The sequence below is a fragment of the Salvelinus sp. IW2-2015 genome, linkage group LG2, assembly GCF_002910315.2.
Source record: "Salvelinus sp. IW2-2015 linkage group LG2, ASM291031v2, whole genome shotgun sequence".
Taxonomy (NCBI): Eukaryota; Metazoa; Chordata; class Actinopteri; order Salmoniformes; family Salmonidae; genus Salvelinus; species Salvelinus sp. IW2-2015.
The window spans coordinates 5,536,363-5,548,722 of NC_036839.1; the positions used below are offsets into that span (position 1 = coordinate 5,536,363).

A 12,360-nucleotide genomic window follows, 5' to 3' on the forward strand; every position below is an offset into this window, starting at 1 on the left:
GGTGGTTTTGTGCCCATAGGCGACGTTGTTGCCGGTGATGTCTGGTGAAGACCTGCCTTACAACAGGCCTACAAGCCCTCAGTCCAGTCTCTCTCAGCCTATTGCGGACAGTCTGAGCACTGATGGAGGGATTGTGCGTTCCTGGTGTAACTTGGGCAGTTGTTGTTGCCATCCGGTACTTGTCCCGCAGGTGTCATGTTCGGATGTACCAATCCTGTGCAGGTATTGTTACACGTGGCCTGCCACTGCGAGGACGATCAGCTGCCCGCCCTGTCTCCCTGTAGCGCCGTCTTAGGCGTCTCACGGTATGGACATTGTAATTTATTACCCTGGCCACATCTGCAGTCCTCATGCYTCCTTGCAGCATGCCTAAGGCACGTTCATGCAGATGAGCAGACACCCTGGGCATCTTTCTTTTGGTGTTTTTCAGAGTGAGTAGAAAGGCCTCTTTAGTGTCCTAAGTTTTCATAACTGTGACCTTAATTGCCTACCGTCTGTAAGCTGTTAGTGTCTTAAGGACCTTTCCACAGGTGCATGTTCATTCATTGTTTATGGTTCATTGAACAAGCATGGGAAACAGTGTTTAGAACCCTTTACAATGAAGATCTGTGAAGTTATTTGGATTTTTACAAATTTGAAAGACAGGGTCCTGAAAAAGGGACGTTTCTGTTTTTGCTGAGTTTATTATCACACACTACTGTTTAAAAATTGGCAGTCTAATAGTGCAGTATCTTTCTTTTTATGGCAAATAGTTATTTTCTTATTATTATAATGAATGTCCTCCAAAACAAAATTGCTTTGTTATAAATGTTGGTAGTCTTTGTATGTATGATATGCCAGGCCAACAGTGAAGGCACTGTACTGCAATTTTACTGTGAACTGGAATAGATTTCTTAAAATGTATCTAATAAAGGGATGTACCTAAGGTGATTAACATAATTTATTCTGAATTGTTTCCCTTCAGGCCAGAGAAATTGGTCTGGCACGGCTCTAGCAGCGAGGGTCACCGCCAGACAGATAACTACTGTGAGACATGGAGGGCAGGAGACCGTGCAGTGACTGGCCTAGCGTCCTCACTGCAGACCGGCCAGCTCCTACAACAGTTGCCCAGTAGCTGCTCTAGCTCCTACATAGTGCTGTGTATCGAGAACAGCTATCTCTCTCATTCCAAAAAATAAGTAAAAACCTGTCCCTGTTTTTTTGGTCCTAGTAAACGCAATACAATTATCCAAATAGGCTCATTCCTCTCTCCCATGCCTCCAAAACATGACGTCCTACAAACTGGTTCTGCAGCTCTTGCCTGGCAGAGAAGCTCGCCATTGTCTTCTTCATCCCTTCCGTAATGCCAAAGAGACGGGTCGAACATAAAGGTGTTTGCCCTTTTCTCAGGGCATTGGCACATATTTTCCAAGGGGTTGAACAAGAGAAGAGAAGCTAACTGCGGCAGCATTTTTTATTGTATCCATTAAAAAATATATATTGTATATGATATATCTGTGTTTTATTTTTATTTCTGTTTTTATCAATGTTACTTTTTAAACTGTCTTCAAATTTGGTATATTCAATTAGCTATACATTTTTTTATGTACCTTTTTCCACATTTTTGTTTTATTTTCATTTCATTTAAGGCTTGTGGTTTACTAAGGGGGCAACCTTTTTAAATAATATTTTAAAATTAAAGAAGAGAATAGTTATTTATTTTGAAATGAAGTTATGTGAGAACATACGATATGATTTGGAAAAGTAACAACACATGTAAAATGCCCTAACCCATATTGTAGTCAGCAGTCACAATATTTCATACATTTACACAGGCGAGGGCGAGTTTCATAACCTAATATGGAAAACTGTAAGTTGCAAGTATGAGTGTGTGGTTTTAGAAATGCATGTCAAAAGAGATTCTGATAAGAAATTCTGAGTTAAAAATAAGTAAATAGCCTCCCGGGTGGCGCAGTGCTAGCTGTGCCACCAGAGATTCTGGGTTCTGTCGCAGCCGGCCGCGACCGGGAGGCCCATGGAGAGGCGCACAGTTGGCCCAACGTCGTCCGGGTTAGGGAGGGTTTGGCCGGCAGGGATATCCTTGTCTCATCACGCACTAGCGACTCCTGTGGCGGGCCGGGCGCAGTGCACGCTGACCAGGTCGCCAGGTATACGGTGTTTCCTCCGACACATTGGTGCGGCTGGCTTTCCGGGTTGGATGTGCATTGTGTCAAGAAAGTGCGGCTTGGTTGGGTTGTGTTTCGGAGGACGCATGGCTCTCGACCTTCACCTCTCCCGAGTCCATATGGGAGTTGCAGCGATGAGACAAGACTGTAACTACTACCAATTGGATATAATAAAACTCAGATAAGATATGATGGTTCTTAGAAAGAATATTGCTATAATGTTATGTACCAGGTCACAAATATGTTAAATGTGATCATAAATATGATTTCTTTAAAATCCATATAGAACTTTTTTGGTTACTTGACATTTTACTTTTGGTGAAAACTTTTATATGTCCTCGTCAAAATGTGCCATGTTTATATCCAAGTTATAATGTCTGTAAAGCAGAGGCAAATTTGATGGAAGGTGTTAATCAAAAAAGAAAATCCAGTTCATAATAACCTACCATTGGGATTTGAAAATGTTTTGAGTTAAATTGTGTGCTAATTTCTATTGAAGTGGCTGCTGACTGTGATGGTTGAGGAAACCCAGATGCATTTTATTAAGACACTTTGTATTAGCCTCGTGTTGTTGGATTTCTGAGACGTTTTTTGGCTATAGTGCTACTGTTGTCTTGACTGAACCAGTATTTTTATGTGTATGTGCTGTATCATTTCTCAGAGGCACTGAATAAATGTTTTTTTTTCCCCACCTACACTTGGACATGCTGCTGCCATCATGTGGATAGAAATACAGCAGTTTCTTTTCTTATCCATGTTTGGTCAACTAGGCAAAATGTTAGTCATCAAGGAATACAACTAATGATCCCTGACATGAATTGAGATTTAGATGGATTCATTCAATCTAATGGATTGAAGATTCCTCTGCTAATTCCTCATATAAAGGGATATCATATCAGGCAAGTTTTTCAAAGGTCATGTTAGTTCATTTACAGCGAATATCAGTGGTTTGTAATTGTTCAGTGTTCATATTTGGAATAAACTACAGTTTCTTCAGAAAGTATTCACGTCCCTTCAGTTTTTGGATTTTTTTTGTCACTGGCCTACACACAATACCCTATAATGTCAAAGTGGAATTATGTTCTTAGACATTTTAACAAATGAATTAAAAATGAAAAGCTGAAATGTCTTGAGTCAATAAGTATTCAACCCTTTTGTTATGGCAACCCTAAATAAGTTCAGGAGTAAAACATTTGCTTAACAAGTCACATGAGTTGCAGGGACTCACTCTGTGTGCAATCATAGTGTTTAACATGATTTTTGAATGACTACCTCATCCATCCCAGTGCCCCACACATATAGAATTATCTGTAAGGTCCCTCAGTCGAGCAGTGAATTCCAAACACAGATTCAACCACAAAGTTGTCCAATGCCTTGCAAGGAAGGGCACCGATTTGTAGATGTGTAAAAAATAAAAAGAGCATTCACTGAATATGCCTTTGAGCATATTATTAGTTATTACATTGAACAAAAAATATAAACGTAACATTCAACAATTTCTAAGATTTTACAGAGTTACAGTTCATATGATGAAATCAGTCAATAGAAACAAATGCATTAAGGCCTTATCTATAGATTCCACATGACTAGGCAGGGTGCGCAGCCATGGGTGGGCCTGGGGACGCATAGACCTACCCACTTGGGAGCCAGGCCCAGCCAATCAGAATGAGTTTCTCCACAAAATGGCTTTATTACAGACAGAAATACTCCTCCGTTTCATCAGCTGTCTAGGTGGCTGGTCTCAGACAATCCTGCAGGTGAAGAAGCCGGATGTGGAGGTCCTGGAGTGGCGTGGTTACACGTGGTCTTCGCTTGTGAGGCCGGTTGGACGTACTGCCAAATTTTCTAAAATGACGTTATGGTAGAGAAATTAACATGCTGTTCTCTGGTGGACATTCCTGCAGTCAGCATGCCAATTGCATGCTCCCTCGAAGCTTGAAACATCTGTGGCATTGTTTTGTGACAAAACTGCAATATTTGTTTTCAAATCAAATTTTATTGGTCACATACACGTGTTTAGCAGATGTTATTGCCGGGGGTAGCAAAATGCTTGTAATGCTTTGTCCCCAGCACAAGGTGCAACTGTGATCATGCTGTTTAATTAGCTTCTTGATATGCCACGCCTGTCAGGTGGATGGATTATCTTGGCAAAGGAGAAATGCTCACTAATAGGGATGTAAACAAATTTGTGCAAAACATTTGAGAGAAATTGAACATTTCTGGGATAGTTTATTTCAGCTCATGAAACATGGGGCCAAAATTTTACAAGTTGCGTTTATATTTTTGTACAGAATAATTATACTTTGGATGGTGTATTGTTACGTTTCCGTGTTTTGTGTTTCAGGAAATGGCTTCCTGGATTCTCAGCAGCTGATTGGTCAGCCCCATCGATGATTGGAGCTCTGAACCCTCCCTCTCGTCAGGGGAAACAGCTGTTTTCAATTACCAACTCTTTCTCCAGCTGGATAAAAGCCTTTGTCAGGAAGAGAAAGCTTCTTTGATGTCCTGTTTTGGTTGTTGCCCAGTAACAGTTTTGTTGGAAGTATTTTGTAGCCGCTACTTCTGAGGTGTGTGTATTTTAAAAGGACTGTTTGTGATTATTGATATTGTTCACTTTACGTTAGTATTTATTCAGTTTTTTTTCCCAGGGGGGAAGGGGAAGGCACCTTGGGAGTGCTTAGACAAGAGGCCTGCGGGCATACATAACCCGTAGTATTTACTGTCTATGCACACTAGGTAAGACCTCGGCGGACCACCCCCTATTTTGGTTAGCACGCCAGGAGGTGCTAAAAGGTTAGGTAAATAGTGGGTGGGCAGGTAAGGTAGGAGAGGGGACTCTTTAACTTTTACTTTCTTTGCTTTGGTTCTGTTCAGCCCCTTTTCCCCACATTACCGTGTTAAGGAAATAAATTGCCTATAAACGGTAATATTCTCTGCCATCCTTTTTTTTAAATCTCCTTTTTCTCCCCAATTTCGTGGTATCCAATTGTTAGTAGTTACTATCTTGTCGCTACAACTCCCGTACGGGCTCAGGAGAGACGAAGGTCGAAAGCCATGCGTCCTCCGAAACACAACCCAACATAGCCGCACTGCTTCTTAACACAGCGCACATCCAACCCGGAAGCCAGCTGCACCAATGTGTCGGAGGAAACACCGTGCACCTGGCGACCTTGGTTAGCGTGTACTGCGCCTGGCCACAGGAGTCGTTGGTGCGCGATGAGACAAGAAAATCCCTACTGGCCAATTGTGCGTCGCCCCACGGACCTCCCGGTCTCGGCCGGCAGCGACAGAGCCTGGGCGCGAACCCAGAGTCTCTGGTGGCACAGCTAGTGCTGCGATGCAGTGCCCTAGACCACTGCGCCACCCAGGAGGCCTGCCTCTGTCATCCTTACCCGCACCTACAATCACATACCTCTTTCACTCCACGGGGAGTTGAGTGTAGCAGGGTGTTGCGTTCCCTCCTCCAAGAGGCGTACGTAACATGTATCAATGCACCAACTCACTACAAAGATACAGGCATCCTTCCTAACTCATTTGCCGGAGAGGAAGGAAACTGCTTAGGGATTTCACCCTGAGGCCAATGGTGATTTCAAAACAGTTTAATGGCTGTGATAGGAGAGAACTGAGGATGGATGAACAACATTTTAGTTAGTCCACAATAGTCACCTAATTGACAGAATGGAAAGAGGGAAGCCTGTACAGAATACAACATTTCAAAAACATGCATCCTGTTTGCAACAAGGCATTAAAGTAAAACTGAAAGAAAATGTGACAAAGAAATTAATGTCCTGAATACAAAGTGTAATGTTTGGGGTAAACACATCACGGAGTACCACTCCTCATATTTTCAAGCGTGGTGGTGGCTGCATCATGTTAAGCGGTATGTTTGTCATCGGCAAGGACTAGGGAGTTTTTCAAACTTGTGGGCATGGGCAATCTCATGTCTTAATTATAGGCTCCCCTGACTTTCTCTGTCCTATTTCTATGTTTAATATCAGTATCGACCGTCAGTAGGCCTAATAACCACATATTCAACTACCAATTTGCTGTTCTCTTCAATGGGTGTAACCTACATTATTGTTCCATTTGTTTTGTTTACCTTTATTTGCGTCCTCTGTAAATGCCATCACGGCTGTTTGGTTGTTGCTGAGGATCATTACTAACAGTTGATTAAAAAAAAGTAATGTAATGTAGCGACCTGTATGGTCTCGTTGACTGGCCCTGACTCCATATCCGTCGCCAAACCCACTGGCTCAAGGTCATCTATAAGTCTAGGTAAAGTGCTAGGTAAAGCCCCGCCTTATCTCAGCTCACTGGTCACCATAGCAACACCCACCCGTAGCACGTGCTCCAGCAGGTATATTACACTTGTCATCCCCAAAGCCAACACTTCCTTTGGCCGCCTTTCCTTCCAGTTCTCTGCTGCCAATGACTGGAACGAATTGCAAAAATCTCTGAAGCTGGAGTCATATCTCCCTCTCTAACTTTAAGCATCAGCTATCAGAGCAGCTTACCGATCACTGTACCTGTACACAGCCAATCTGTAAATAGCACACCCAACTACCTCATGCCCATATTATTACTTACCCTCTTGCTCTTTTGCACCCCAGTATCTCTACTTACACATCATCTGCACGTCTATCACTCCAGTATTAATGCTAAATTGTAATGATTTTTTCCTCTATGGCCTATTTATTGCCTACCTCCCTACTCTTCTACATTTGCACACACTGTACATAGCTTTTTCTATTGTGTTATCGACTGTACGGTGTTTATGTGTAACTCTGTGTTGTTTTTGTCGCACTGCTTTGCTTTATCTTGGCCAGGTCGCAGTTGTAAATGAGAACTTGTTCTCAACTGGCCTACCTGGTTAAATAAAGGTTTAAAAAAATGAAATGGTCATTGAGCGGAGAGCAGACCAAGCCGTAACAGTTTGAACCCGATGCATGGCACAATACTTGGCCGTGTCATCAAACAGTTCCATGGTTAGTGCAGGCAATAGACAAGGTTATAGCCTACTATTGTACACTATTCTCCCTAATATAAGGCTATGTACACTAATCTTCCAACGTTACCATGGGTTGAAGAACTGAATGTGGCAATTTTAAGAATGAATCAATCCACCGTTTTCTGACTTTTGTGTGTAAAGGCTCTCCAGACCTGTTTCTTATGATTCATAAATACTTTCCTAAACCTAAATCATCTACAAGATCACAGTAATTCTTTTAAATCTACCAATTGGTGCTGGAACGGAGACGAGTATGAATATATTCGGGATCAATCATACTTTCATTGATCCCGAATATTCTGAACCCGTTCTCTCAAAATATTCTAGTCTTTGGACAAAATTCGAACTAAAAGGTGCACCGTATTTAAAGGGAACGCTTCAGGGAGTGAACGTTATTTATAATAAGGGGTTACATGGAGGAAATTGGAGCTCTGAAATGCAAATGCCTGGCCCTCCCTTCAGCAAAATATATTTTATCTGAACCCTCCCTGAACGCTTGAAAAAAGAGAACACGCCTACCGTTTAGCTTCACTTCTTGGACAGACCAGCCTTAGATATGCAGTTTTGTTCTTCGTCCTGTAAGCATTAGACGGCAACACAGGAATTTTGATGGCAGACTGGGCTGCATCCAAGAAGGTTGTGGGTTTGCAGACCATGCATTTCTACATCATTTAACATATCAGCAGAATCTGTATCACCACACAAATTTTCAAAATGACAGGTTAAGAATGGACTATAGGCCTTTGTGTTCATCTTATATTTCTTTAATGCCAAATCAGTTTGTCTTGTTTGCAACCAAACTGTCTTTGTTTACAAATAATTTCATCTGAGACGTCATTAGAAATTTGAGCATGTTACATTCAAAAGTTAGGCCTACCTTTCCACCCCAGACAGAGTAGGCCTACCAACGCAGAACAATGTCAGCTTTAACTGCTGGCTACTCTTCCTTTGCTTAACCCAATGAGAGAAGGTCACAAGTGTTTCCCCAAAAACTGTCTGGGTTTAAACAGGTTGTGTTTTCCTGGCATCCACCAAACCCAGATTTGTCTGTCAGACTGCCAGATGGTGTAATAATGAATCACTCCAGAGAAAGCGTTTCTGCTGCTCCAGAGTCCACTGGCGGCAAATTTTACACCACTCCAGCAGATGCTTGGCATTGCGCGTGGTGATCTTAGGCTGCTCGGCTATGGAAACCCATTTCATTAAGTTTGGAACTAGTGAATGTTGCAACCGAGGATAGACGATTTTTACGCGCTATGCACTTCTGCACTCGGCAGTCCCGTTCTGTGAGCTTGTGTGGTCTACCACTTCAGGGCTGAGCCGTTGTTGCTCCTAGATGTTTCCACTTCACAATAACAGCACTTACAGTTGACCGGGGCAGCTCTAGCAGGGCAGAAGTTTGACAAACTGGCTTGTTGGAAGGCTGGCATCCTATGATGGTGCCACGTTGAATGTCACTGAGCTCTTCAGTAAGGCCATTCTACTGCCATTGTTTCTCTATGGAGATTGCATGGCTGTGTGCTTGATTTTATACACCTGTCCGCAATGTATGTGGCTGAAATAGCCAAATACACTAATTTGAAGGGGTATCCACATACTTTGTATATTGTATATCTCTATATGCATCCAAGTCACGTCTTTCCTGGGTATTTTACAGCTTGTTTCTAACATAAAGCATTGCAGACCAAAGTGCTGTAAGAGATCACATTCTATAATTAGATCCGTTTTAAGCTTAAGCTAACTTGGGTAGGCTTATGCTTTCTGACATTTTCTTTATTGCCATTGGAATACCCTCTCATACCCCCTCAATTCGAGTCTTGGTTTTAACTTAACAGCTCTTCACTGACATGGAGGTAGGCTATTTAACCCTTCGCCGTGTACTATCACATATCTGTGATCATTGTAGAGTTGTTCCTGCAGTGTACTAACGCAAATATGGGATTAGAATAATAATGGAAAAATTGATGTAGTAAATGTATCACTAGCCACTTTAAACAATGGCACTTTATATAATGTTTACATACCCTACATTACTCAGCTCATATGTATATACTGTACACTATACCATCAACTGCATCTTGCCTATGCCGTCCTTGTTCTCTAACGCAGTCTTATGAGAGGGCAATGTGAATCCATGAGTGATTGGAGAGGAAATTACTTAAGTGAAAGAAGTTAAGATTTAAAACTTGAATGATAGAGCAGACTGATGAAATTAAGCTATATGTTTATTAATAATGAAATAAAATGTAAATATAAATGTTGCATGTTGCGTTAATATTTTTGTTCAGTATATATTCCACAGACCCTAGTGAGTAATCCCAATCCCACTTTTACTTCTGCGCAAATAATTGTTTTTCTTGTACAGCTACTGTATATTTGTACCATATAGTGTACAGGCACCCCATTTTAAGCGGTTTGACCACAGTAAAAGGTCAGCAACACTCTGTATTATTCAAAGCCCCATGAAATGAAACCATCTATACATTCTACGGACCCTACTGAGTATTCCCTACAATACTTTTACTGCGGCACCCAGAATAGTTTTTGGTGGGGTAATTGAAGTTGAAGATTCCTGGTGTTTGTGACGCCTGTCGTTTGGGGCGACGCAGACCCGGCTGAGAGCGTGGTGAAACAGAGGTGACACAGTCTTTCTTTACCTGACAAAGTAAGGTTAGGACATATGAGTTAAGCTATTAGAGCTTTGTGCCGAATCCACTGCAGTGTTATAGGTCACATTTATGGGCATGTCACAGCAGTGTCGGAGGGAGATTGCAAGATGCGGGAAGTGTGCAGGAGGACATGGGACAGAGGAATGTGTAGTTTTGGTGGGAAAAGTGTGTCAACTGTAGGGGTGCCTATGTTGCTGGGGATTGGCGGTGTCCGGTGTGAGAGAGGGAGGTTAAGGTGGCCAGGGTCAGAGTAGTGCAGAAGGTGTCGTATGCTGAGGATGTGAAGAAAGTAGAGGAGAGTGGATCAAGGGTGAGGGATTCTGAGAGGATCCTTCTGAATAGTAGATCTGTGCCAGAACAGAGGGATAGGCCAATGAGTGATATATGTTTCAGTAAGGTTGGCTTCTTGGCATTCATAGCCATGGTTGGGTAGGTTACTTTCTAAATTTAATCCGATACTAGTTATCTGTCCAAAATTGTCATCAGTAACATCATTTTTGGGTTACCCAAACTCAGTAATGTAATCTGATTCAATTCTGTTACTTATACAGTAGATTACCTTCCCAACTTCTTTGGGCTGCAGGCCCGAAGTCGGGCACAATATGACAACAGCCGCGAAATGTGCAGGGCGCGAAATTCAAAATATATTTTTTAGAAATATTTAACTTTCACACATTAACAAGTCCAATACCGCAAATGAAAGATAAACATCTTGTGAATCCAGCCAACATGTCCGATTTTTTTAATGTTTTACAGCGAAAACACCACGTATATTTATGTTAGCTCACCACCAAATACAAAAAAGCACAGACATTTTTCACAGCACAGGTGGCTTGCACAAAACCAACCAAACTAACCAAGAACCAACCAAACTAACCAAGAAACAACTTCATCAGATGACAATCTTATAACATGTTATACAATAAATCTATGTTTTGTTCGAAAAATTTGCATATTTGAGGTATAAATCATAGTTTTACATTGCAGCTACAATCGGAAATAGCACCGAAGCAGCTAGAACAATTACAGAGACCAAATTGAAATACCTAAATACTCATCATAAAACATTTATGAAAAATACATGGTGTACAGCAAATGAAAGACAAACATCTTGTGAATCCAGCCAATATTTCCGATTCTTTAAGTGTTTTACAGCAAACACAATATAGCATTATATTAGCTTACTACAATAGCCAACCACACAACAGCAGCGATAGCGACAAAACCAGCAAAAGATATTAATTATTTCACTAACCTTCATAAACTTCATCAGATGACAGTCCTATAACATCATATTACACAATACATATATGGTTTGTTCGAAAATTTGCATATTTAGAGCTGAAATCCGTGGTTATACATTGTGAAAACGTAGCAAATATTTTCCAGAATCTCCGGATATATTTCTGACACTCACCTATTCTGACCAAATAACTAATCATAAACGTTACTAAAAAATACTTGTTGTACAGCAAATGATAGATACACTAGTTCTTAATGCAATCGCCATGTTAGAATTCTAAAAATAACTTTAGTACGACATGCAGCTTACGTTATAGCGAGACAGCGCCAAAGATCAAGGCGGAAAACGCAACAACACATTTTCGACAGAAATAGGAAATAACATCATAAATGGGTCCTACTTTTGTTGAGCTTCCATCAGAATCTTGTACAAGTGGTCCTTTGTCCAGAACAATCGTTGTTTGGATTTAGAATGTCCTTTTTCCCTCTCGAATTTGCAAGCAAAACTTGCCAAGTGGCGCGAAGCTGTCCATCGTCAACAAACGCAGAGAACGGAACACACCAAAACTCCCGAATAAATTTCAATAATCTGATTAAACTATATTGAAAAAACAGACTTTACGATGATATTGTCACATTTATCAAATAATATCAAAGCCGGAGATATTAGCCGTCTATAACAAAAGCTTTTCAGAAGCCAATGCGGAAGTCCTTTCCGCGTCTTCCTGAACAAAGGAAATTGGGGTCCTGTCATTCCAAGCTCTCTCTTTTGACCATAGAAATATATATACACTCCATTTCACCTCTCACAGCCTATTGACATCTAGTGGAAGGCGTATGAAGTGCATGTATACTAATAGATTTCAAGCAAATGATTAGGGAGGCCCTGGAACAGAGCCTCGATTTCAGATTTTTCACTTTCTGACAGGAAGTTTGCTGCAAAATGAGTTCTGTTTTACTCACAGATATAATTCAAACGGTTTTAGAAACTTGAGAGTGTTTTCTATCCAATAGTAATAATAATATGCATATTGTACGAGCAAGAATTGAGTACGAGGCCGTTTGAAATTGGCACCTTTTATCCAAGCTACTCAATACTGCCCCTGCAGCCATAAGAAGTGTTAAGAGGCGCAGAATAAATCAATGTTAAAGTTTACATAGCTGGCCATATATGGATGTTAAATTTAACTTTACGGGTTGGTTCTGTAGGCTTCTCCTAACCCATCGCTTTCTACTACATATAATAATACGATGAAACTATATATTTACATTAAAA

General features: G+C 41.1%; 1 protein-coding gene across 4 annotated transcripts in view; it reads left to right on the plus strand.

The window, feature by feature from the left end:
• The window catches only part of LOC111973416 (collagen alpha-1(XVIII) chain), a 164,533-nt gene extending 161,365 nt beyond the window's left edge, over positions 1-3,168 (plus strand). For all 4 annotated transcript variants that reach the window (XM_024000805.2, XM_024000793.2, XM_024000785.2 and 1 more), the window contains one exon: positions 965-3,168. In XM_024000805.2, the coding sequence (XP_023856573.1) occupies positions 965-1,178 (214 nt within the window). In that variant the 3' untranslated portion in view covers positions 1,179-3,168. The remainder of the gene's footprint in view (positions 1-964) is intronic.
• The last annotated feature ends 9,192 nt before the right edge of the window (positions 3,169-12,360 follow it).